This window comes from Anabrus simplex, chromosome 3 (genome assembly GCF_040414725.1).
Source record: "Anabrus simplex isolate iqAnaSimp1 chromosome 3, ASM4041472v1, whole genome shotgun sequence".
NCBI lineage: Eukaryota > Metazoa > Arthropoda > Insecta > Orthoptera > Tettigoniidae > Anabrus > Anabrus simplex.
In genome coordinates, this window is record NC_090267.1 from 261,715,313 (window position 1) to 261,739,225 (window position 23,913).

The following is a 23,913-nucleotide window of genomic DNA, read 5'->3' on the forward strand; positions in this document are numbered from 1 at the left end:
TTCTGGTAATATTGCATGTAAATCAATATGGTATATGCATAAAGACACTCATCTTGGCGATCATTCTCCAGTATTCATAGACATTGGTACACAACTTAATTCGCAGAAAACATATTTAGAAACTCAGCGTCGAACTCGAAATCTGCTCGATTTTGATTTTGACTATTCCATGATTACCATTTTAAACAGCATTAAATTCCTATCACAGAACTTGTCAGCATATAATACCTTATACAATCATATTCAGAGCTATCTAGACATATATCACCCTCTTCAATTTCGAAACTGTAGGAACACTCAAAGACGTATTATCATTCAATGGTGGAATAAACAATGTATGGCAATCATGCAACGAAGAAGAAACCTGCTAAGAAATTTAAATCAAAATTTTACACTTGATAATTATGTTCTATACAAAAAGTACACTGCACACCTATGGAAATTTTTCAATAATGGAAGATGAGAAGCTTGGAAATGTTTCATCAACACCCTCAACAGAAACACCAGTATAAAAGATACATGGGATGCTATAAAAAAACTAGTTCATACGATAAATGACAAAATAGAACAAACGCACTTAAAAAGCATCTCCAAATTCTATCATACCTTAACACTGGATTTTGTTATAATACAGAGACTATTTCTGATAAATTTGTCACACTTTTACAACCTATTACTTATCTAGAATTCTTTAATATACTCCAAAAGAAACCTACTTCTGCTCCAGGCCCAGACTATATCACCTATAAAATTATCACTCATCTTCCTTACCATGCACACAAGATAATAATGGCATATTACAATGAAATATTAAACTGAACTATCACTCCTTTTGAATGGAATAAATTTACGCTAGTACGAATACAGAAACAAAAACTCTCGCCCACAAATTTCATAGAATATAGAGGAATCTGTTTAGGGTCCTCTTTGCAGAAGTTGTTCCTCAGCATTCTGTTAGAAAGGCTCTTATGGTGCCTAGCTTATTATAATTTGCTGCCCACATATCAATACGCCTTTATTAACCCTGGAACCGGCAGTCGTCGTGATCACGACTCATTTCCCTGTTACTCAACTGGCAGAGTCGCTATCGAGATGCATTACGCCAGCGCCGACTAATTTCGAGATAGCGCCTTGACATTCAACATCTTTGTGACATATCTTGCATCATGATGAAGAGGAAATCCTACTCTATAATACAGCACAATTCCAAAGTAGTTTAGTGTGACAGAATGTGCGGTATACACGTGGAAAAACGAGAACGATTTGCAGACGGTCATTCTGTTGTGCTTGCTGTGGTTGTCCGATGTGCATTTCCTCGTGGTGCAAAATATTGTCAGGAAGTAGTGAAATTCGTAAATGTTTGTTTGATCTGGACGGCGAAGGTGGTAGTGACGTATTTTTCTAAGGAATTGACGATGATTTTGACAATAATTCATCAGGTAGTGGCGAGTTATATGAGCCTAGGCTAAGTGATTTTGACACTGATATTGACGATGATGTGGAACACAGTGAACCAGCCACTGATGATAATGATAATGACGGTAATGCAGCTGACCAAACAAAACTGAAGTGGACAAGAGTTTATCCTCCAAAGCCAAAAATAAAAGTGGAAGAGAAGTTCAAGTTTCGAAATGCAGGTGTACGAAATTGCCCTCCAAGAAACAGTCCTCCTCTGACATATTTCTATTTGTTTTTCTCCAATGCTATATGGAATCATTTAGTGACTGAAACTAATAAATACGCACAGGAAATTATCCGAAATAAAACAAATTCCGGAAATATGGGTCCGTATTCTCGTCTGCAAAGATGGGTAGACGTTACAGTATCAAAAATAAAAAATATCATTTCTCTAGTTATAAATATGTGTCTGAACCCTAATAACAATATTGAAAAATAGTGGTGCACTTCAAAATCGCAAATATTTCCGTATTTTTCGAAATTCATGTCACTAAAACGTTTCGACTGGAAAGAAATACTCTATAACCTGTTGGTAATGGTAATTTTTGATGCCTACATACTCTATAGTTTGAACACCGACAAACCCCTTGAACATGTGGAATTTATGGTTAGTATTGTCGAAGGTCTTGTAGATGAAGGAACTCTTCAAAACATTCCACCTGGACCTTCAGGAGAAATGGGACATCTGCTGGTATGCCTCCCAGGGAAGAAACTGTGGTTGTACCCTGTCGGTTCGACTGCAGGAAAGAAGTCACGTACCCACTTCTGGTGCCCAGGATGTAATTGTGGTGTCCATAAACAGTACTACCAGAAATTAATACATTTTTGGAGGCCTATGAAAGCAGGAAGAAAGAGGAGCCACCCCGAAGGTAGCGAGGATGAATCTAAGTAGACTCACGTTTTGGTGCGATGTGCTTGCGTTATTTCAGTTCTATTTTACTTTACAATATTTCAGTGTAGTGAAACCTTTCTACATATTTTTAATCAGCATAAAATTGTGCAAATTTTGTATATAGTAAAATCTTTATATAATATTACTTTTTACGTACACGTTGCCCAGAACTTTCGGATTATTTTGGAATACTTAGCATGTGTTGAATACTTCGCCCATACTGCTTCAGGATATACTAAATTAGTAAGTTTAATTTACTACTATAGTAATCTTCGTCCTTTTCTGAATAAAATGACATGTTATACATGAAAATAAATTGAAAAACAACATTTTAATGAATTTTTTAAAAGTTGCTTGCAAAACTCGCCTAAATGACTGCCGCTTGAAGGTAAACTGCTTGCCGGTTCCAGGGTTAAAGGGAGAAGCACAGCGGACCCCATCAATATATTGTTCACGTATCTGTTACTCACAAAACAGTGTAAACAAGGAATGATTGCTGCATTTATTGATATAAAAGCTGTAATACATAAAATCAACTTCATGGTCTGTATCGCACTTTAACAGATTAACAACTATTTTTTATTTTCCACCTTGTCGATACATTAAAATCAAATCAAAATCTCTTTATTTGCAAATGAGGTGTCTACCTCGGTGGCAAATGGTACACTAAAATACATTAAATACACTAAAATACATTAAATTTTAGATTAACAGGAGAAGAAAATTTTCCTAGAATACAATATTATACAATTTACGCTAACAATTTTTTCTAATTAAACACACAACTCATCCTTAATAAATTTATCTTGTTTACAAAATTCTACTTATAATTTCTCTTGTACTTACAAATATAGTCAACTCATGTACAGTATGTGCAATTACTTCAAATAATACTATACAACTGGTATAAGATTAAAATTTACATTGCATTTATTTAGTTTTTTTTTAAAACCCATTTTGGAACCTAAGTAGCATAACGACCTGCTCCGTCTTAACCAGAGCCCTTTTTGCCACCACTTTTCAGAGTTCCTGAAGGGCCTCTTCACCCCTACAGGCAGTCCCCTACTTTAGCTCTCCAAACTCCTTAGACCAGGGGATGGAATTAATTTATTCACACACATTTTTTATTTACAATAACCTGCACTGGTCGAATGCCCTCGTAACAGTTCATTTATTTTCTCTGTTGCTGTTTATTCTTTTCTTGAATATCTGTACAGATTTTGGAAAAGGATCAAACACTACCCCTGGTAAACTGTTCCACTCCTTCACGCCCTTCCCAATGAATGAAAATTTACCCCAATTTCGTCTGCTAAAATTCCTTCTAATTTTATACTTGTGGTCAGTCCCGCCGATATAATTATTTTCCAACGGATATCTCCCCATGCTGCTTCTCCTGTATAGGCTCTATATAATCCTATAAGTCTAGTTTTCTCGCTTCTCTTACTTAAAGTTTCCCACCCAAGTTCCTTGAACATTTCTGATATACTACTCTTTCTCCTGAAATCCCCTGTTACAAATCTTGCTGCTTTCATCTGCACACTATCTATTTTTTTTATTAAGTAATCTTGGTGAGGATCCCAAACACTGTTTGCATATTTCAATAATGAATGAACCATACTTAAGTAACTTTTCTCTTTTAATTCTTTGTTGCATCCTTTAAGTAGCCTCATTATGACATGTAATGATCTATATGCTTTCACAATAATGTCATCAACATGACCCTTCCAGTGCCGATTACTTTCAAATCTCACACCTAAGTATTTGCACTTGCCATCTTTTGGGATAACTACCTCATCCAAAGTATATTCAAATTCAGTTTTAAAACTCCTGTTTGTAAATGTTGTAACAGTTGATTTGCCTCCATTAACCTTTATATCGCACCCTCAGAACTAGACTGTCGTAACTACCAAATCACTGTTTTGAGTAAATTGCGATAAAAGATTTTGAATGCACTTCAAAATTCAAGGTTTTAAGATAGACACTAGAATTTTTTTACTCACACTTGTATATCAATCTGACATCCGGTAATGTAACTGTTTACCTTCAATATATAAAAATAGACATAAAATAAACAATAAACTATAGTTACGACAGTTTGTGTTGATATATTGTTGAAATGAAAAGTTTACGTCAGTCGTACAATACAGTAGGAAATGCACAGAAGTGAGTTGAGACATCATGAGGATTTAAATAAAGTGTTATTAAAGTGAATAATATTACAATTCATATGTCCTAATATTAAATGGGCTATAAATGCTTAAAATAAAAATAATAACTAGTATTGTAAAATTTAGTTTGTGAAACTGGCAATGATTGGTAAAAAGAATGATACACTCTTGGTATTATATTTCCATCACACAATGACATTAGGTCTTTCTTCTTTTCAGCCGAGATACATGGTTGCCATGTGTTCAAGTTGACTTTCTTCCCCTTTGAACTCTTTACACTCGAAGTCTGTCTTGTGATATTCTCTCCCTCTTTTCATGGCACATTGTATGATTCCAGTCCACTGAGCAGGCACATACACTGGACCACTCTCTAAGGCTCTTTTCTTTTGCTTTTCTATGCAGGAATGCATAGAATCAGAAGCATTCTTTGTAGGTCCTACAATTAAATATTTGTGGGTTATGGATTGTAGGTTTGGAATGGTATCCACTGCATACATATACATTGTTGCCAGGAACTTATTCTGGTTCTGTGCAGGGCAGTTATCACTGTAAAATATAACGTCTTTACACTCAGTGGATTTGAGATAATCATAGACACAGGATGCAATTTCTGTTGCTCCCTTCTTACCAGATGCTTCATTCCCAAGGTAGCAATAACCTTTTTTGGTTCCATTATCAAAAATTATGAAATTGTACACATTTAGCCATCGTTTATAACAAAACACTGATAGGTCACCACATGGTGTCTGAAGGACAGACTGCAGATCAAAATCGCATACTTTAATATCGTTACCTCCAAGAGCTTTTTCTAAATCAGCATTTCTCTTGGCCTCTAGTGGTCACAGCAGTAGGTCTATGTATGTTCTTTGAGATGGCAAGTTATCGGTGTCAACATGCATCAGATGCGAGTTTGAAGCATTCACATCTTCTGCTCTTTCCTATACACTAATACAACATTCGCCAGAATAAATATGACATAGTAACGATCTTCTACTTGGGAATACAAGTTTGCAATCTTGACAGGACATCATTGCATATATATCACTTTGTAGAATTTTGCTAGCTACACAACCGCAAGTTGCCAGTGCATTGGTACAATACTTTCTATAGAAAGCATAACACTGGCAACACTATACAGATAATAATAATGTGCCCCACACACAAGGACTTACGACAGTTTGTCAGTATGTACCTCTGCAAAATGTTCTACAGGAAGTCTGTCGTAATAGAGTTACGACAGTTTATCAGTATGTACCTCTACAAATTCACAAAACCTAAAAACTGTTGTTTGCGTGTTTTGAATGGTATGGTATGACTTACAGTTACAACAGTTTTACTGTTTGATAGAGGACAAAATATCAGTATTTAATGTGTTCGTAACTCAAAATTCAACTTTTGGGAGTTACGACAGTATCTCTTGTCTTTTTTACGGTCTTGTGTCTGGTGTAGTAGTGATGTGTTCTTTCTTGTTCACATACTTGAGGAGGTGGAGGAGCATGTTTAGGCATATATTTAGATAACAAACTGTCTTGAGACCCCATTTTGAATACCTATCAAAGAAAATGCAAAAATTTACCAATATATTTAAAATGACAAGATGTCATTTTACAACTTTATAACGTTCCTTACCTGGTTAAAAATTATGCTAAAATGTGTTGTAAGATGATATATAAGTAAAATTTATAATTCATCACAAACAATGTCTCTAAATTCATTAAAACTCTAATACGATAATGAATGCTCGTACAAAAATTCACGCGAACATGGAGGCGTCATTTGATAAGAAATAACAATGCTGGTGGCTTTGTTTAACCAGGTTCCTGGCAAAAATTGAGGTTTGGATATTGACTGAGGATGCCCCATAAGAAGGGGCGAAACATGTCTCAAATTGTATTTTAACAATGTTTTGACTCACATGTTAATATTCTGCAATGTATTGAATAGGTGGCAGTAAAATAATATAGTTCCTACATATATTATATGATACTTTCAATATGGACCACAATGATTTTCATTACTTGTAATGCCTCTAAGCTGTCGCAGATTGTATTTAGCTTCCAAATATTTACTGCAAAGAATGGCCCTAGCCAGACATTCTGTAATACCTAAAATACAGCTATTGGCGGAATATAGGCAATGTACTCAACAGCAATCGCAAAACCTTGCTTTGTTAGAGGCCTTCCATTTGACACGACAATATCAAAATAGTATTCAACAAAGTCTTTCGCTTCCACATAATTCAATGCCATATATAATGTTATGCATTACAAACCTAATTATTGTTATTATTGATTTAAGCCCACTAAGGAGCGCTGATGACTAGTTCTTCCTCAATGCTCTTCTTTGTTCCCAATATCTCTTGAGCCCTGCTGATAATTTCTTCTTTCTCTCCTGTGAAAGGGGCTTCCGACTTCTAGGAACTCTAGGTGGTGGGGTCCAAGACTGTACTATAGCACGAAAGTTGGAACGATCTTCTATATCAGTGTCTGAAATCCCAGCCAAATCCAAGTTCTTCCGTACTTCATTAAGCCACAAGCTTCCAGTCTTGTAGCTTTTAACCAAAGAAAAGATCTTCTTGGTAAGCCTGTTGCTGTCCATTCGTTGTAGGTGTCCGTAGAACTTAAGCCTCCTACGTCGCATGCTGGTATTGGCTGATTCTAACTGTCGATACAGCTCAGAGTTCGATTTAAGTCTGTAGGTTCCATCTGGGAGCAATCTCGGTCCATGAATTTTCCTGAGGATACGTCTTTCGGCTTTCTCTAGATCATCCATGGTGCCTTTTTTGTTTATCAGGAGGGTCTCTGAGGCGTACAAAAACTGTGGTCTGACAACAGTTTTGTAATGACAGATCTTAGCATTTTTCGAAATGCACCTCTTTTTTGTTTATCAGGAGGGTCTCTGAGGCGTACAAAAACTGTGGTCTGACAACAGTTTTGTAATGACAGATCTTAGCATCTTTCGAAATGCACCTCTTATTATAATGGTTGTGGGATAGTTGGTACGCTGCATTGAGTTTGTTACACCTTTGTAGGATGGATATACCGTCTCTATTATTGGGGTGGACCCATTCACCAAGATAGCGGAAGCGATTGACTTTCCCAATCGTTTCATGTATAGTCGTCAAGGAGGGGTTTCCGGGATGCCGAGTCTCAAAGTACTTAGTTTTGTCGTACGATATGTGTAATCCTGCCTTCACCGCTATCTCGTGCAGGGCTTCGATAGCAATGACAGCATCCTTGGAGTTGTTGGTTAGGATTGCAATGTCATCTGCAAATGCTAGGCACCTGATCTCAATCTTTAGGGTCCCGGCTCCAATGGCAACTGGTTTGATTTCTAGATTCCTCAGTGTACATTCCCAGTTCTTGATGACTTTTTCAAGCACTAGATTAAACAGAATGGGTGAGAGGCCGTCACACTGTCGTACTCCAGTTTTTATCTTGAAACTCCGAGATAGTTCTTCCCTGAACTTCACCTTAGATGTTGTATCCGTAAGAGTCTGTTGGATGAGGGTGCGTGTGTTGTAATCAACACTTCGTTCTTGCAGTACGGAGAAGAGTGTCTGGTGGTCGATAGAATCATAAGCTTTTAGTCGACAAAAACCACAGCGATGTTCATACTCCTTACTTGTTTTAGTTGGAGAATGGTTTTTAGGTTGAAGATCTGCTCGGCACAGGACCGTCCCCGCCAAAATCCTCCTTGATATTCACCAATCGTTCAATCACATTGGCTTTCTACATTGTCCAGTAAAATCCTTGACAGCACTTTGTATGCTACTGACAGCAGAGATATCCCTCGGTAGTTGTTGACATCACTGCAGTCACCTTTTTTATGTAAAGGGTGTATCATAGCTGATTTCCAGTCATCAGGGATCCTGCCAGTCTCCCAGCAGTCGATCAAGATCTGGTGTTATGGCCTCTGTGATCGTATTTCCACCTGCTTTTAGAGCTTCCGCAATGATGCCATCTTCCCTGGGTGCCTTGCAGTTCTTAAGATGTCCGATGGCATTAGCAACTTGCTACATTGTTGGTGGGTTAGATGGAAGGTGTATCTCTGGAGGATCTTCAACAGGTAATCTTCCCATGGGCTCTTCACAATTGAGCAGCTGCTCAAAGTAGTTTGCCAAAAGTTCCTCGTTCCGGCGGTTACAGGTGACCAACTCCCTGTCTGTATTCTTAAAGTGAAGACATTGTGGTTTATAACCCGAGAGTTCCTCTTTGAAGGCCTGATAAAAGTTTCTGGTGTTGTACATTTTGAATTCTTCATCTAACTTCTCCAGTCTTGACTGATCGTAAGATCTTTTCACACGTCTGATGGTCTTACTCGACAGTTTCCGCATCATTCTGAAATTTTCCCAGTCTTCCTTTCGTTTAGTCGAGTACCACTTCGTCCACGCTGCGGCGCGCTCATCAACTGCAAGATCGCATTCAGTATTCCACCATCTATGTTGTCTCTTCCTTCGAGGTTGTCCGAGTTTATTGGTCGTTTCGCATATGGTGGACTTCAGTTGGTTCCAGGTGTTTAGTCTTCACCCCTAGTAAATTTGTTTACTAGTTTGCATAAGATGATAAACAACGATGCAGATGTCACTACAAATCTAATATTATAGCAACTTAACACATTTTCTTTAACCCGCGAGTGGTCGCTAGCCGAAATGTAACGCGATTGGTTGCGCGTGAGACTTTCTCTCACATTAAAATTAATATGAAGTTTTTCACAGTTTTATGGGGTGTAAGACTTAAATTTACTACTTAAATGAAACGCAAGTTCTACCTTATATATTTTAGATAAAAATGAAATGATTAGCTGAGAGAGAGAGGGAGATGGCGTATGGCTTTTAGCGCCGGGTGTGTCCAAGGACAAGTTTGGCTCGCCAGATGCAGGTCTTTTAATTTGACTCCTGCAGGCGACCTGCTCATCATGATGAGGATGAAATAATGATGAAGACGACACATATACCCAGCCCTGTGTCAGCGAAATTAACCAATTAAGGTTAAAATTCCCAACCCCGCCGGGAATCAAACCCGAGACTTCTGTGACCAAAGGCCAGCATGCTAACCATTTAGCCATGGAGCCGGACATGATTAGCTGTTTATTAAAGACACAAATTACTACTTAAAATAACATATGCAATGTACATAAAAATAACTTCCGTTTGAAGTTGTAAAAAATAAAATCTCACACATGCATTATATCTAGTAATATTTACTTACAAAGCAAGGTTTCCGGACACAATAACATTTTCAGAAACAAGAAGTGCTCATAATACAAATACTAACGCGTACAACAGGAGTAAGTTTCCCGCTCCACTTCAAAATATCACCAACGTCATTAGTCGCGCGATGAGAGAAACAGACACATAGGAACCTTTGTTCTCACTAGGCGAGGGGGGTGCTCACCCTTCAAATGTGAATCACTCTACTCACGACAGTTATAAACTCAGCTAGGAAAAGGAACAGTCACCTCTCTTTCATCACTGTGAAGTAATATCACAATAACAAGTAATGTGAGAGAAAATCTGATATAGCGACCACTCGCGGGTTAATAACAGCACAGTGAAAATTTCTGATATCCCTAACACAAGAGTTAAAATGGCAGTACATAATCTAAACCCTAATCTCACAATAAATACAGATGGGTTCAAACATAATGAAGGCACAAGTGCTGCATATTATATGCCACATCATAACTTCAGTGAGCAATGTATCCTTCCTAAAAATGCCTCAATATTTACTGCCGAGGCTTTTGCTATCAGACAAGCTTTGCTCTGCATAAAACATCACCAAATCACAAAAAGCAATAATTTTTACAGATTCCTTAAGTGTCCTTCATAGCTTAATGCCACACAAATCATATAAAAATTGGTTCATCTGCAACATACGAAGACTATTATTTGAATTAGAACAACTTGGCTGTGATATAAATTTAATATGCATAAAGGGACATTCAAACAACAGTAATGATCAGGCTGATAAAATGGCACTTCATATGGAACAGGTATCAAGGCTTCAATTGCCCTCTCTTTCACAGATTACACTCTGATAATTAAACTTGCAATTAAACAAAATTGGCAGCACAACTGGACACACCTGGCAAGTTGGCTGTGCGTTTAGGGGTGCACAGCTGTGAGCTTGCATCTGGGAGATAGTGGGTTCGAACCCCATTATCGGCAGTCGTGAAAAAGGTTTTTTGTGGTTTCCCCATTTTCACACCAGGCAAATGCTGGAACTGTACCTTAATTAAGGCCAGGGCCATTTCCTTCCCAATCCTAGCCCTTTCCTATTCCATTGTCACCATAAGACCTGTCTGTGTTGGTGCGACATGAAGCAACTAGCAAAAAACAACTGGACACAATCGGTGAAACTAAAGGGAAAGTATTACTATCAAATTCAACCAAAAATTCCTACTCTCCCATGGTTTTCTAAAACTAAATATTCACAAAGACATATTACTACCATTATCAGATTAAGATTTAATCACACTCTTCCCCGGCTTATAAATTCAAATTGAAACTGACAAATTCACCCATGTGTTCATGTAATAATAGCATGGCCGACATCAATCATATATATATTTTAACAATGTTCTATTTCACCCTACATAGAAAAGATTTTTACACAATCTGAAATCGCAAAAACTGCAAGTTCCAACAACTGTAGCTAATCTAGTTAAAAACCCTACACCGTCACTTGTCGTCGCCATTCGAGAATTTTTGGATAACTAATATAAATTTGCTTGACTTGTGAGTATTATGAACTCAATCAAATCACATCCTCCTCCACATAACTGTCAAATAAGACGTCGTAACATTCTCATGAAGCAAACCTAGTGTTTCTACAAGTGTCGAACAAATTAAGAAATCGCGAGTGAAAATCAAGTCTGTTTCCTTGAAGACAAGCACTAATAAGTGTAGTGACTGGGTAAAGGCTATTCAGCAGAGCTCAAGAAATTTCTAATAATAATAATATAAAGAAGAAGACCATGGCCAGTACCCTCCCAATCCTAACCCTTGTCCATCCGTGCGTTGCCGAAAACTTTTGAGCAATCGATCAATCATCTGCATTTAGGGCGGTCATCCAGGTGACAGATTCCCTATGAATTGTTTATCTCATATTTACATTTATGTATAATTGTTTACCTAGCTTTTTCTTAAATATTTTCAATGAACTTGGAAATTAATCGAACATTTCCATTGATAATTTATTCCAGTCCCTTACTCCTGATCCTATAAATGACTATTTGCTCCAATCCGTCCTTTTGAATTCCAACTTTATCTTCTTATTATGATATTTCCTATTTTTAAAAGCTCCACTCAAGCTTATTCTTCTACTTATATCATTCCACACCATTTCACTACTGACAGCTCGAGACATACCGCGTAGTTGAGCATTTCGTCTCCTTACTCCCAAGTCTTACCAGCCCAAAATTTGCAACATTTTAGTAACACTACTCCTTTGTCGGAAATCACTCAGAATTTTCCTTTGAATTTTTTCCAGTTCTCGTATCAAGTAGTCCTGGTGAGGGTCCCATACATTGAAGCCATACTCTAACGCGGTCTTACCAGAGACTTACACGCCCTTTCCTTTACATCCTTACTACAACCTCTAACTACTCTCTTAAAACCATATGAAGAGATCTGTAACCATTCTTAACTACAGTACACCGGGTGAGTTGGCCATGCAGTTAGGGTCGCGCAGCTGTGAGATTGCATCCGGGAGATAGTGGATTCGAACCCCACTGTCGGCAGCCCTAAAGATGGCTTCCCGTGGTTTCCCATTTTCTCACCAGGCAAATACTAGGGTTGTACCTTAATTAAAGCCATGGCCGCTTCCTTCCCACTCCTAGGCCTTTCCTGTCCCATCGTCGTCATAAGACCTATCTGTGTCAGTGCGACGTAAAGCAAAAAAAAAAAAAAAGGAAGAAAGTAACTACAGTACCTCATTTATATGATTACCCCAATGAAGATCATTCTTTATAATAATACCTAGGTACTTACATTGTTCCCCATGTTCCCCATAAGGTACTATCACTCCATCAACACAATGATTAAAGCCGAGAGGACTTTTTTTCCCTTGGTGAAACTTACAACTTGACTTTTCATCCCATTTACATTCATACCATTGTCTGTTGTTCATCTCACTACATTGTTTAAGTCCCCCTGCAGTCGCTCACAATCCTGCAACTCATTTACTACTCTGTAAAGTATAACATCGTCTGCAAATCTCCTTATCTGTGTTTCCAGATCCTCACTCATATCATTTATATATAAGAAAATATAAAAGGTCCTATAATGTTGCCCTATGGGACCCTCCTCTTAATCATTATAGGATTCTCCGAGTTCTGTTTTCGAGAGATGTAGCCACCCATTCAATCACTCTTTTGTGTAATCCAGTTGTCCTCATTTTCGTCAGTAATCTACCATGATCTACCCTATTAAAAGCCTTGGATAGGTGAATAGCGATACAGTCCATTTGACCTCCTGAATCTCGCCTCGCTGTTGGCGGCCCTGAAGATGGTTTTCCATGGTTTCCCATTTTCATGCCACGTAAATGGGGCTGTTCCTTAATTAATGCCACGGCCATTTCCTACCCACTCCTAGCCTTTCCTATCCCATCGTCACCATAAGACCTAGCCGTCTACGTAAAGCAAATTACCTATCCTATCGTCGCTATAAGATCTATGTGTGTGTCTGTGCGACACAAAGATGATTGTAGAAAAAAACAAAAAGAAAAAAAGTAAACTTGTGGTAAATATTGTCAAACACTTTATTTATCAGATTATTATGTAACAGCAAATAACTAAAATGAAGTATGAGCAATTCAGAAATGGCAGCAATATTAATTAGTTTGTTCTTGAAATCAACTGTACAAGCATAAACATCACAGAATACAGAGTTAAACATCATTCATAAAATGTGCATATCAAAATTGGATTAATTGTGTATAAACAGAAATCTATGTAGGTTACCTATATTTTACTCTCTGCGGCTTTCATCGGAAGACATAACCAGTCGGCAAATTGTCATTTTCATCCAATGCATTGTTCCATATAATGTCATTAGCCGATCCATCCACTTAATTAGATGTAGTATCTCGGTCTTCTTAAAAGTCTTCATGATTTTGTTTTCCATATTCAGAGCCCATGCCAGAGGATCCAAGAGTACACCTGTTCTATAGTGAGTCTCTTAATGGTGCCTTTTCTTTGTCATATTGCCGGAATCACATGCCATCTGCATCCCATAAAATTCTATAATTTTGACCATATTGGTCACTGTTGGTTTGTATTGATTGTTATCAACAAACAGGAGTGTTTTTTCTTTGGATCCACCTTGTCAGTACTTAGCAAGTACAGTGTTTATTTCTTGTCTTTATTAAGAGATGAGTGCATGTTTCAAGAACGTACATTCTCTTCTTCAGCTCATAATTTAAAATCGCTTAGCATTTCTGAACCTATTAAGATAATATCATTCCTATCTACTTAAAATTATCTAAAAACTATAACATTAGGATTCTAAATATACTGTAATTTAACAGCCGTAGTGTGTCTAAAATCTTCCAATTAAAATTACAAATCTAAAAATCACATGTGAATTAGTGCACTGTTGGTCACTATTTGCATGTGTATGGGATGTGTTAAAACTGCATTTGCCTTTCAGCTTTGTAACTACCACTTCACTTGTCCCTTGATGCACTTCCAAGTCTTTGTCCATGAAGTATTAAAAGGAGGAATAATGTGCCCTTACTTTAGTTACAGTGGTGATTGACAAAGCATTTCCAATTTTTAGTGAACGATGGTAGAAAATATGAAATGGCGTATGACTTTTAGTGCCGGGAATGTCTGAGGACAAGTTTGGCTCGCCAGATGCAGGTCTTTTTATTTGACACCCATAGGCGACCTGCGTGTTGTGATGAGAATGAAATGATGATGAAGACGGCACATACACCCAGCCCCCGTGCCAGCAAAATTAACCATGGAGCTGGACATGATGGTAGTGAAATGATTAAGCCTGCCAGGGATAATTTAGATCGTTCCTTATCTGTAAGAAGGTGAAAATGATGCGATATAAATTTCTTTAATTTGACTCTTCACAAAAGTGAGAACCCATAGTTTAAAGTGAATAATGACCTATGTTCAAATGCAGCAGCTCTAGAGAGACATGTGGCAGACTGTACAGTGTCAGCTGAGATGACAGACTGTTGAGCAATGGTTTGCGTGGATTGGATGTTAGAGGGGAGCAAGTAGGAGAACATGTAATGCTGGAAGGAAGATGTTGATTTTAAGCTACGCCCTTCTTGGTTTCTTTCATCTTTTATTTTTTAATTGAACCATCAATTTAAATAACATGTTTTCTTCTATTTATATTCGTTTAAACTAATATATCTTTTCTGCTTTTAGAACATGCAAATTTCTAGTTTCTCTAGTATGTTCGTATGTCTACCCTTTTGCATTCCCGTAAAATTGGCAAAGATGATCTTTGAATGGTTTATTAACCAAAATGTTTAGTGGCTGTAAACTGATGTAATCCCACCTGGTATTATGACCAGAACCATCTTGCAACAGCACTTGACATTTTTCACTGGCTCGCTTGATGGCCACGGAAACTGCCAAGATCAAACACGGCTTGTTTATGTATTAAAGTTCTAGGATGTTTATTTCACAGAACTTTCAACCACCATCTTTCATTAAATCAGCTGACATCCACACGTTTTTGTGCACTCGTATGGTAATGCTAGGAGGAAGATTGCATCTTTTTCAGAGTTTCCTTTTAAAATGATAAAATGTGGTAGTTTTCTACCATCTTCTGTAACTACCATTCTTATAGTGGAGGGTAATTTCTCCTTCTGCTGTTTTAATTAATATTCATACTGAGCAGCATGTCAGTAAACACTGGAGTTTGGTCCACATTTCCAATTTGAGATGGAAGAAAATAATTTTCTTGTCTACGTTTGATGACAAAACTGAAATTTCATTACTTTGTCCATTTAATCATACAGTAGATGCTGAGCCAATGTGGTTTGCCTTTGCAGACCAAGATCTATCCATATAAAACAAAGAGCCCACCCCACGCTCCCCTTAAATTGCGGACTTGTGATGCTACATTTTTTTTTTCTTCTGGTGTGTCCTTGGCTCTCAATTACAACATTTTATGAGATGCATCAACGCCATCACTTCTCAGTTCCACTACATCATCAAGCACTTCTTTTTCAACTTCGGGATATCTTTTGCACTTTGGGCCACAAAAACATTGACACGTAAATTTTGCTTTCATTAATTCATCTTTCTGAGCCCTCCAGTAGTAAATTAATTTCGGTTCTACACTGAACAGTCTTCCCATGCATTTGACTCCACTTTCCCTGCAAAATAAACAACTTTTAAGTTTAAACGGCATGGTATTACTACTATTCGTTCATTCTATTTTACACTTCACCTTACGACATATCTGGTCCCTCCCTGAGGGAGCTAGTGGTAGCGGGTAATCTGAAAGGTTTGTTTATAAAATCCTGTGTGCAATGGTGTTTGTAGAATTCTTGGAATCTACAAAACACTCTCTTCAGTGCAAGGAGTTTCCTGTTTCTTAATACAAGATGTAAGGAAAAACAAGATTTAAAAAAATATGTTGTATAATTCTTAGGAGGGAGAATTATGGAAGTAAATATGGTATTTATGGTTGAAAGGAAAGGAGGATTGTAGCTTTACATGACTGTTGATATTGTAACCATAGTCTGAGGACCTCCTGTTTTTTGAGGAACCCAAGCCAGAGGAGTGTAACTTTTTAAAAAAAAATTTTACTTGCATTGGCCAAAACACGATTCCACTCAACTCTCACATCCATTACTTATGGTTGAAGGTCACCCAGTAACCTTGATCATTTTTCTGTTTCTATGATAGTGGTGATGGTGAGGGGGATCTGTCCTTTCAAAGTTTCAAATTGTTTTTTCTGACTGAAATGCCAACAATATTTTTTTCAAACTGCAGCCATTGTATCTAACATTAAATTAACCCTCAAGGCATTCCATTAACAAATTTCTAACACACACCACTCATACCATGTTAGGAACAGGCCATCAGATGCCACTGGTGCCATCTGATGGCCAGGCAGGCATCAATTTTTGGAAATGAGATAAAGTCTCTCATAGTGCATTGGCACTGCTGGTGGCTCCAAGTAGCCTACGCAGTGGCCTCCACGGTATGTACTAGCCATGTGTTTTGGTGGGTGTGCTATCTACCAACTGATGATCCCAATTTTGCACACTGGAGCGAAACGCTGGCAACCAGGAATGAGTTAGCTGGAAAATGTATAATGTCCAATAATGGACCAACTACATTGGAATTATGTTAGGAACACTCGACTTCATTGTCAATATAGAAATAACGCTGAATTTGTAGCCAACAGAACAACTTTAACTTAAAATTCTGTTGATATAAATTGACTTTGAGTGTGCTGTCAACTTAACAGTTATTGAGAAGTGAATGTCTTGCATTTCAGTTAATTTATTGAGATTTTAAATACACAATAATTAAAGTTCTTCATTTATATTATTATTCCTGTTTTTTATTGTTCTAAATTTTTAGGGTTTGGGTGGGGTTCAGACCCCTAATCTCCCCCCCCCCCCCCCATATCTATGCTCCAGTGGTTATGATTTTCCAACTACCTACTTAAAATTCCAGTCACATAATTTGGAAACTTATTCCTGTTAGAACTCAGATTCACTTTCATTTAGTTATATAGAAATTAAGGCAAGAAAATTATAGCATTTTGATATTATGATTGTGTAATTGAGATGTTATTTTAATGTTTCAGGAGAAAATCTAAAGAATGGAACAAGAGATTGTTGTCAAATGTGAACCAGAATGGGTGGCCAGAGTTGAATATGATCAGTGTGGGGTAAGTTATATGAACTAATGTTGAAATCAGTTAATATTGTCAGGATGTGGCTAAATAACAGTTACCTGAGAGAAAGTTCACTCAGATACAATTACTAATTACTTTTTCAAAACATAATCTGTAAAATTACAATTACTTCACAGAAAGCGAGTCTTTAGGGAATCGTTGACATTTTTTCACATGGGGATGGAATGATACCAAAGTTTGCAAGGAAAAATACACTACTCCATTTTGTTGTTTAGCATAGAGACTAGAGAAGAGAACAAGCCCAGTTCAAGCCAAAGAAATTGCCTATATCTCCAGGCACCAGCCTGAACGTGATGCGATGATATTACCGGCTGGCTGGCACAAGCTTCCTTGTGTTCATGCTAGGAAATGAGCAAGCCCAGCGGTTAACAAGGTCGAGTCATGATGAGCTCAAAGATCTTGGGCCACATTAATGATGAATCCAGAACACCAGTGTTCAATTCAATGTGGTTACATGCTTGTTGAACATTGATATTATAAGTGAAGTTGAGAGTAAAATAAAAAATAAATCTACTGCATTAAAAAAATTTTGTTGGAAAGAGTGAAGTATGAGAACAATTTAATGTTTTTATTGATGACAAGAGACAGATAACAGAATTTGTGCAATGCAAAATAGGACAGTACCTCTTACGAAGCTCAAATATGAGCACATTAACAAGGTATATTTGCACTTATTCTCCTTCGAGTCAGATGAGTACTTCATGCAACCAAGTTATTTCTAGCCCTATAAAACATAAAATAACAGAGGCTTGTGTTAAAATGTTTGCCTTAGACCTATGCTCTTTCAGTGTTGTGTGTCAGGTATAGGTTTCACATGGTAGCACAAGAATTAACTTAGGAAACCTGGGTAAAATAAATGGGTCTGAGCAAGACCAACTACAATGTATCAGACCTTAATGCAGCTATCGATATTAGCTAAAATGGTGCCCCGATCGGTTTGTTCAAATGTAAACATGAGCATGTGCGAAGCATCTATTTAGTTCTTTCTGTTGGTTTGGTTTGATTAGGAAACGTTAGTGTAGTGATGTTTTTACTGAAATTTGGTTTTAAAACTATTTTGATATATTAGGACGTGTCGATCGTATTGCATGCCTGGATGTAATTCATATTACAGCAGATGCACTTACATTCAGATCAAGTGTACTTAATGCATCGTGACGATTTCGTAGTTACACGTAATTTATTAGGGTGCATTAAAACATTCGAGGATAAATTTTTCAATAGAAAGGATGTGTTCTGTGTACCTAATGAGCTGTTTTTCTTCCAGATAAGGCCAAAACTCTGTATTGGTGCCAATCCCAGTACATTTCTCAATTAATATACCTTTTCAGGATTTTAAAAGTGAGGTTGTAAAAAGTGATAAAACTATTTATTATATTTGTGAATGAAGATTACTTTCTCTTTGTTAAATTATAGGACAAGGTATCAACTGATATATTGTCACTTACAGTACGTATTTACGTTGCCAGCGATTTGGGTGTTAAAGTGCTTTATACGAAAATGCATATGCCACCAGAGAATTTCCAATTGATTCTCCTGTTGATTGAAGTGAAACAGATGCAGCAGTTTGGTGGATCATTATCAGAATCATTGTTATGAGAGAATTGAAATTCGCAACAAGGTTATGTCTCTAACAAATTTCTTGGTCGAGGTAGGCTATTGCCATATATTTAAAAGCGTATGGTAATAGAAAGGTTATTCAAATAAATGTATTTCTAAAACAAGTACTGATTTATAGGAAGGAAAATTACGGTCTGGAATAATTTACCAAGTGTGCCCCCTACTACATCTACACCAATTAGGTAAATTTCCAACTTCTTTGAAATCACTGAAGAAAAGACTAGGTAGACAATTGATACGTAATCTTCCACTTGGACGACAGCCCTAAATTCGGATCATTGGTCATTGATTAATTAATTGACGGAATTGAAACACATCAAATATTCCCCCAGGATTGTTATTTTCGAATGCAATCCTATATTACCTATATCCTTTACCATACTAGTTCATAGAAAATATTTATATTTTGAATTATCCACACATTGCTTATCTAAATAACTCTATAGGTTATTTCTAGATAGTATTGGTCTATTACCCAAAGTAAAGTATTCTGTTCGTTATTATTGACAGCTTAGCAACTCAATACGATAATGAAAAGGTTATGTATCACAGGCGTGTTTATATGGAACCGATGCGTCCGCCATGTTGCTTTTGTATTAAGGTCTGATATTATTGTAGATGGTCTTGGTCTGAGGTACTACTGCACCAGACGACCGTTTTCCAGTGAATTCAATGAAATGGCTGATATATTCATCGCTCTATAATACCGGACATTCTTGACGCAATGGGGTGTTAGTCTTATGCTAACCTACTGAAATGTGGACGGTTGATTACAAACAGATCATTTTATTTTCCTGACGGTTCACTACATTAATGAGTGGGCAATAAAGAAAGTGTGTTCTTTTAACTTGCCTCTTCCCCAATATTCTGAAGTCTGGTGAAAGTATCATGAAATAAATTACCACCCAGTGTGCTGTGATAGGAATTTGGTTGCCAAACTTACAATGGGTTACATTTGTAACAGATTGAGGTTTGAATATTAGGAAGGCCTTAACAGATCACAAAGGCTTTACATGAATACCTTGTGTAGGGAATTTGTTTAAATACAGTTTAGCGGCACACATTCCAGGATGATTTTCTTAATTCTCAGGCACAGGACATAACATACATAACTAAGGAAACACAGAAAGCTGTGACCAACAACTATGGCGGACAGTGCATAGACGCAAAATACGAGGCTCGTGGCGAACGTGGATTTAGCAGGTGAATATTCGTAGTGTGGCAGCTCAGAGTGTATAACATTATCTCTACTAGTGCAGTGGTTCTGAGTGAGTGTTAGTGAAGTGATTGGTGAAAGTAAAAGGCAAGAAATCCAATAAATTAATAATGCCACGCAAGGTGAAGCAAGTACCAATGGAAGCCATAGTTAAGCAGGCCGTACAAGAAGTGCTGAGCAGCAAGGAGACACTTGGCACGCTTGCCAACCTTATCCAGGACCAGGTAACAAAGTCAGTTGTTGACCAATTAAAAGAAACTATCAATTTTAATACGAGTGTAATTGAAGAACTTAGGAGGGCTCTAGAGGAGCGGGACAAAACAATCTATGATTTAAAAACTGAACTGCAGGATAAAACTGACTGTTTAGAACAGTATCAGAGAAGGCAGTGCCTACGTGTGTTCGGTATACCGGAAACTGCGGACGAGAACACTGACAATTTAGTTCTTGACAGTGCGAAAGAAATCGGGGTCAGTCTTTCTGTGGATGACATTGATAGGTCTCACAGGGTTGGGAAAAACCAGAATGGGCGTCCGCGACCTATAATCGTCAAGTTTGTCTCATACCGTAAGAAGAACGCTATGTTCACGAACAAAAAGAAACTTAAGGGCACGAATAAAACCATCCGCGAGGACCTAACTCCAGCAAGACTCCGACTTCTTCAGGACGCTGTCGCAAAATTTACCGTCCAGAACGTATGGTCTAGAGATGGGATCGTATACGTAAAACAAGGGAACCGTAAAATAGCCATAACTAATCGTTCAGATTTGAACAGTATTCGCTAGTCACGAGCAGACTCTGTGTAATATAAGGACCGCCATAGTTATTTTAGTTCACTTAAGTTAATTTTCCACATAGTTGTAGTTTTGATTAGGTGATAATCTTATAGTTGTAGTAGGTACTTCTTACTATCAGTTGTCATCATTTAACTTTCAAGTTGGCAACATTTAGCAACCAGGAAACAAATGTCTCTAATTTCAGCCTCCTTTCACCATTGTCCCAGGCAGGTCATTACCCCGTCGTGCCAGCCCCCTCGCAGAATACCGCTAACCGTCTCAAAGACATTCTTGTGCCCTACCCTACTTCTCTACAAATAGCACATGTCAATACACAGAGCATTGTCCCACATTTCTCAGAATTCTCCGAAATATTTTCAACCTGTAATCTGCATGCTATAATGATTTCAGAGTCATGGCTGCGTCAATCTATACCTTCAGCGCTGGTTAAAATGAGTGGATACACTTTAATTAGGAACGACAGAGAGGGAAAGCCTGGAGGCGGAGTCGGAATATTTATACGCGATGATTTGAAATACAAGGTAATATTTAAATCGCCAAGTGAATACTCTCACAGAGCGGAGTTCTTGTTTGTAGAAATTGAAATTCGTGGTACGAAGTGTTTACTCGGTGTAGTGTACCGCCCACCGAAGACTGGAAACATCACCGATTTAGAAGAAGCGCTACAGGATTTAATATTCAGGTATGAACTTATGATTTTAATGGGAGACTTCAACACTGACCTGAAAAATGAAATCACTGAGACTAGGCGACTGACATGCATGTTTGAATCAATTAATATGACAATTCTGCCCTTGCAACCCACACACCATGTTGCAACCTCGCACACACTCCTCGACCTAATCATTGCAAACAATAATGACCGTATATTGACACATGGACAGATGCCTGTGCCAGGCCTTTCCCGCCATGACATGATTTACGCTGCATACTCTTTAAAATGTCCAAAATACAGGCCTAAGATAATCAAATACAGGGATTTCAAAAATTTGAACGACGAAGCTCTCATTGAGGACGCTCTGAGCACACCATGGCACACAATTCAGTATATAAAGGACATCGACGACAAAGTATCTCATTTTAACGAACTTCTCTTAACTTTATACGACAGACATGCCCCATTACGTACTGCTCGAGTAAAGCGACCCTCTTACCCCGTGGCTCAATCAAGAAATTCGTGATAAAATGAAAGATAGGGACTCAGCCTATAGCTACTACGTAAAACATCCAGCGCAGGAAAATTTTGAGAATTATAAAAAACTTCGAAATAAAACCACGCAGATGATAAGAAACGCTAAAATACGCTACTCGTACGAAATTTTAAATACACATGACTCTGCTGTTGCATGGAAGACTCTCCGAGATATGGGTCTAAGTAAAACGAAGACAAAGGACAGTAACTGTAATGTACCTTTGGATGATCTGAATGAGTATTTTAGCTCAAGAAACGTCCAGATGAACGGAAATGCCAAGAGAGCCACTATTGACAGAATATTTTCAAAGGGAAAGCATGGTGGTGAAACATTCTACTTCTCTCACGTGACTCCAGGTGATGTAAAGAGCGCCCTTAATGACATAAAATCAAAGTCTACTGGACACGATGGAATAAACCTGTCCCTTTTAAGAAGAATTCTAGACATCATTCTTCCTACAATAACGCATATTATTAACACCTCTCTTATGACGGCAATCTTTCCTGGGAACTGGAAAAATGCCATCATTCGGCCCTTGTAGAAAAACAGTACCCCCACAACCCTTGACGATTACCGCCCTATTAGTATTCTCCCTGTACTAGGAAAAGTACTGGAGAAACTAGTACACAAACAAATGACAGCCTATCTCTTACATCATAACTTACTCGACAGATATCAATCAGGGTTTAGATCGAACTACAGTACCAGCACAGCATTAGTAAAAGTAACTAACGACATTCAGCTAGCAATGGATAACGGACAAATGACAATTCTTACTCTTCTCGACCTCACAAAGGCATTTGATTGCGTAGATAAAGACATTTTACTAGCTAAATTAGAAATGATGAAATTTTCTAATAATGTATTATGCTGGGTACGTTCCTATCTCAGTGGACGTAAACAATGTGTGTCAGTGGGAGACAATGTGTCTAGGTGGCGAAATACTGAGATGGGGGTAGCACAGGGTGGGGTGTTATCACCACTTCTGTTCTCCCTATACATGAATGACCTATCAGAACAACTGACGAACTGTAAATATCACTTATACGCTGACGATATCCAATTGTTTATTCACACCAAGCCGAATGACATACAAGAAGCAACCATGAAATTAAACGAAGACTTATTTAACATTAACGAATGGACTAGTAGCCACTGCCTGAAAGTAAACCCATTAAAATCGCAAGCCATCATAATAGGATCTAGAAAAGCGCATGCCAAGTTAGAAAGCATCAACGTACCGGTTGTCAAGATCAATGAAACACCTATAGCACTGAAAGACTCCGTTAAGAACCTTGGAATAATTTTTGATAAGTATTTAAGTTGGTCAGAGCACGTAACAAAAATTTGTCAACGTGTATTCGGTTCATTACACTCACTATACAAACTGAGAGATTTTCTACCTGTCAAAACCAGGAAACTGCTCATTCAAGGACTAATACTACCAATATTTGATTATGGTGATGTAGTCTATAATAACATAAGTTGTTCACTTGGTTCTAAACTTCAACGGGCGCATAATGCCTGCATTCGATTCATTCTAAATGTTCCGCTCCATTCCCACATCAGCCCATTCCTCCATCAGCTGTCCTGGTTAAGATTATGTGATAGACGTAAATACCATGCTGTTTCTCTTCTTCACAAAATACTGCGAACAGG

At 37.7% G+C, this 23,913-nt stretch overlaps 1 protein-coding gene across 2 annotated transcripts in view; it reads left to right on the forward strand.

The window, feature by feature from the left end:
- LOC136867205 (zinc finger protein 723) overlaps positions 1-23,913 on the forward strand; it is a 93,826-nt gene that overhangs the window by 8,858 nt on the left and 61,055 nt on the right. For both annotated transcript variants that reach the window (XM_067144335.2, XM_067144334.2), the window contains exon 2: positions 17,318-17,401. In XM_067144335.2, the coding sequence (XP_067000436.2) occupies positions 17,333-17,401 (69 nt within the window). In that variant the 5' untranslated portion in view covers positions 17,318-17,332. The remainder of the gene's footprint in view (positions 1-17,317; positions 17,402-23,913) is intronic.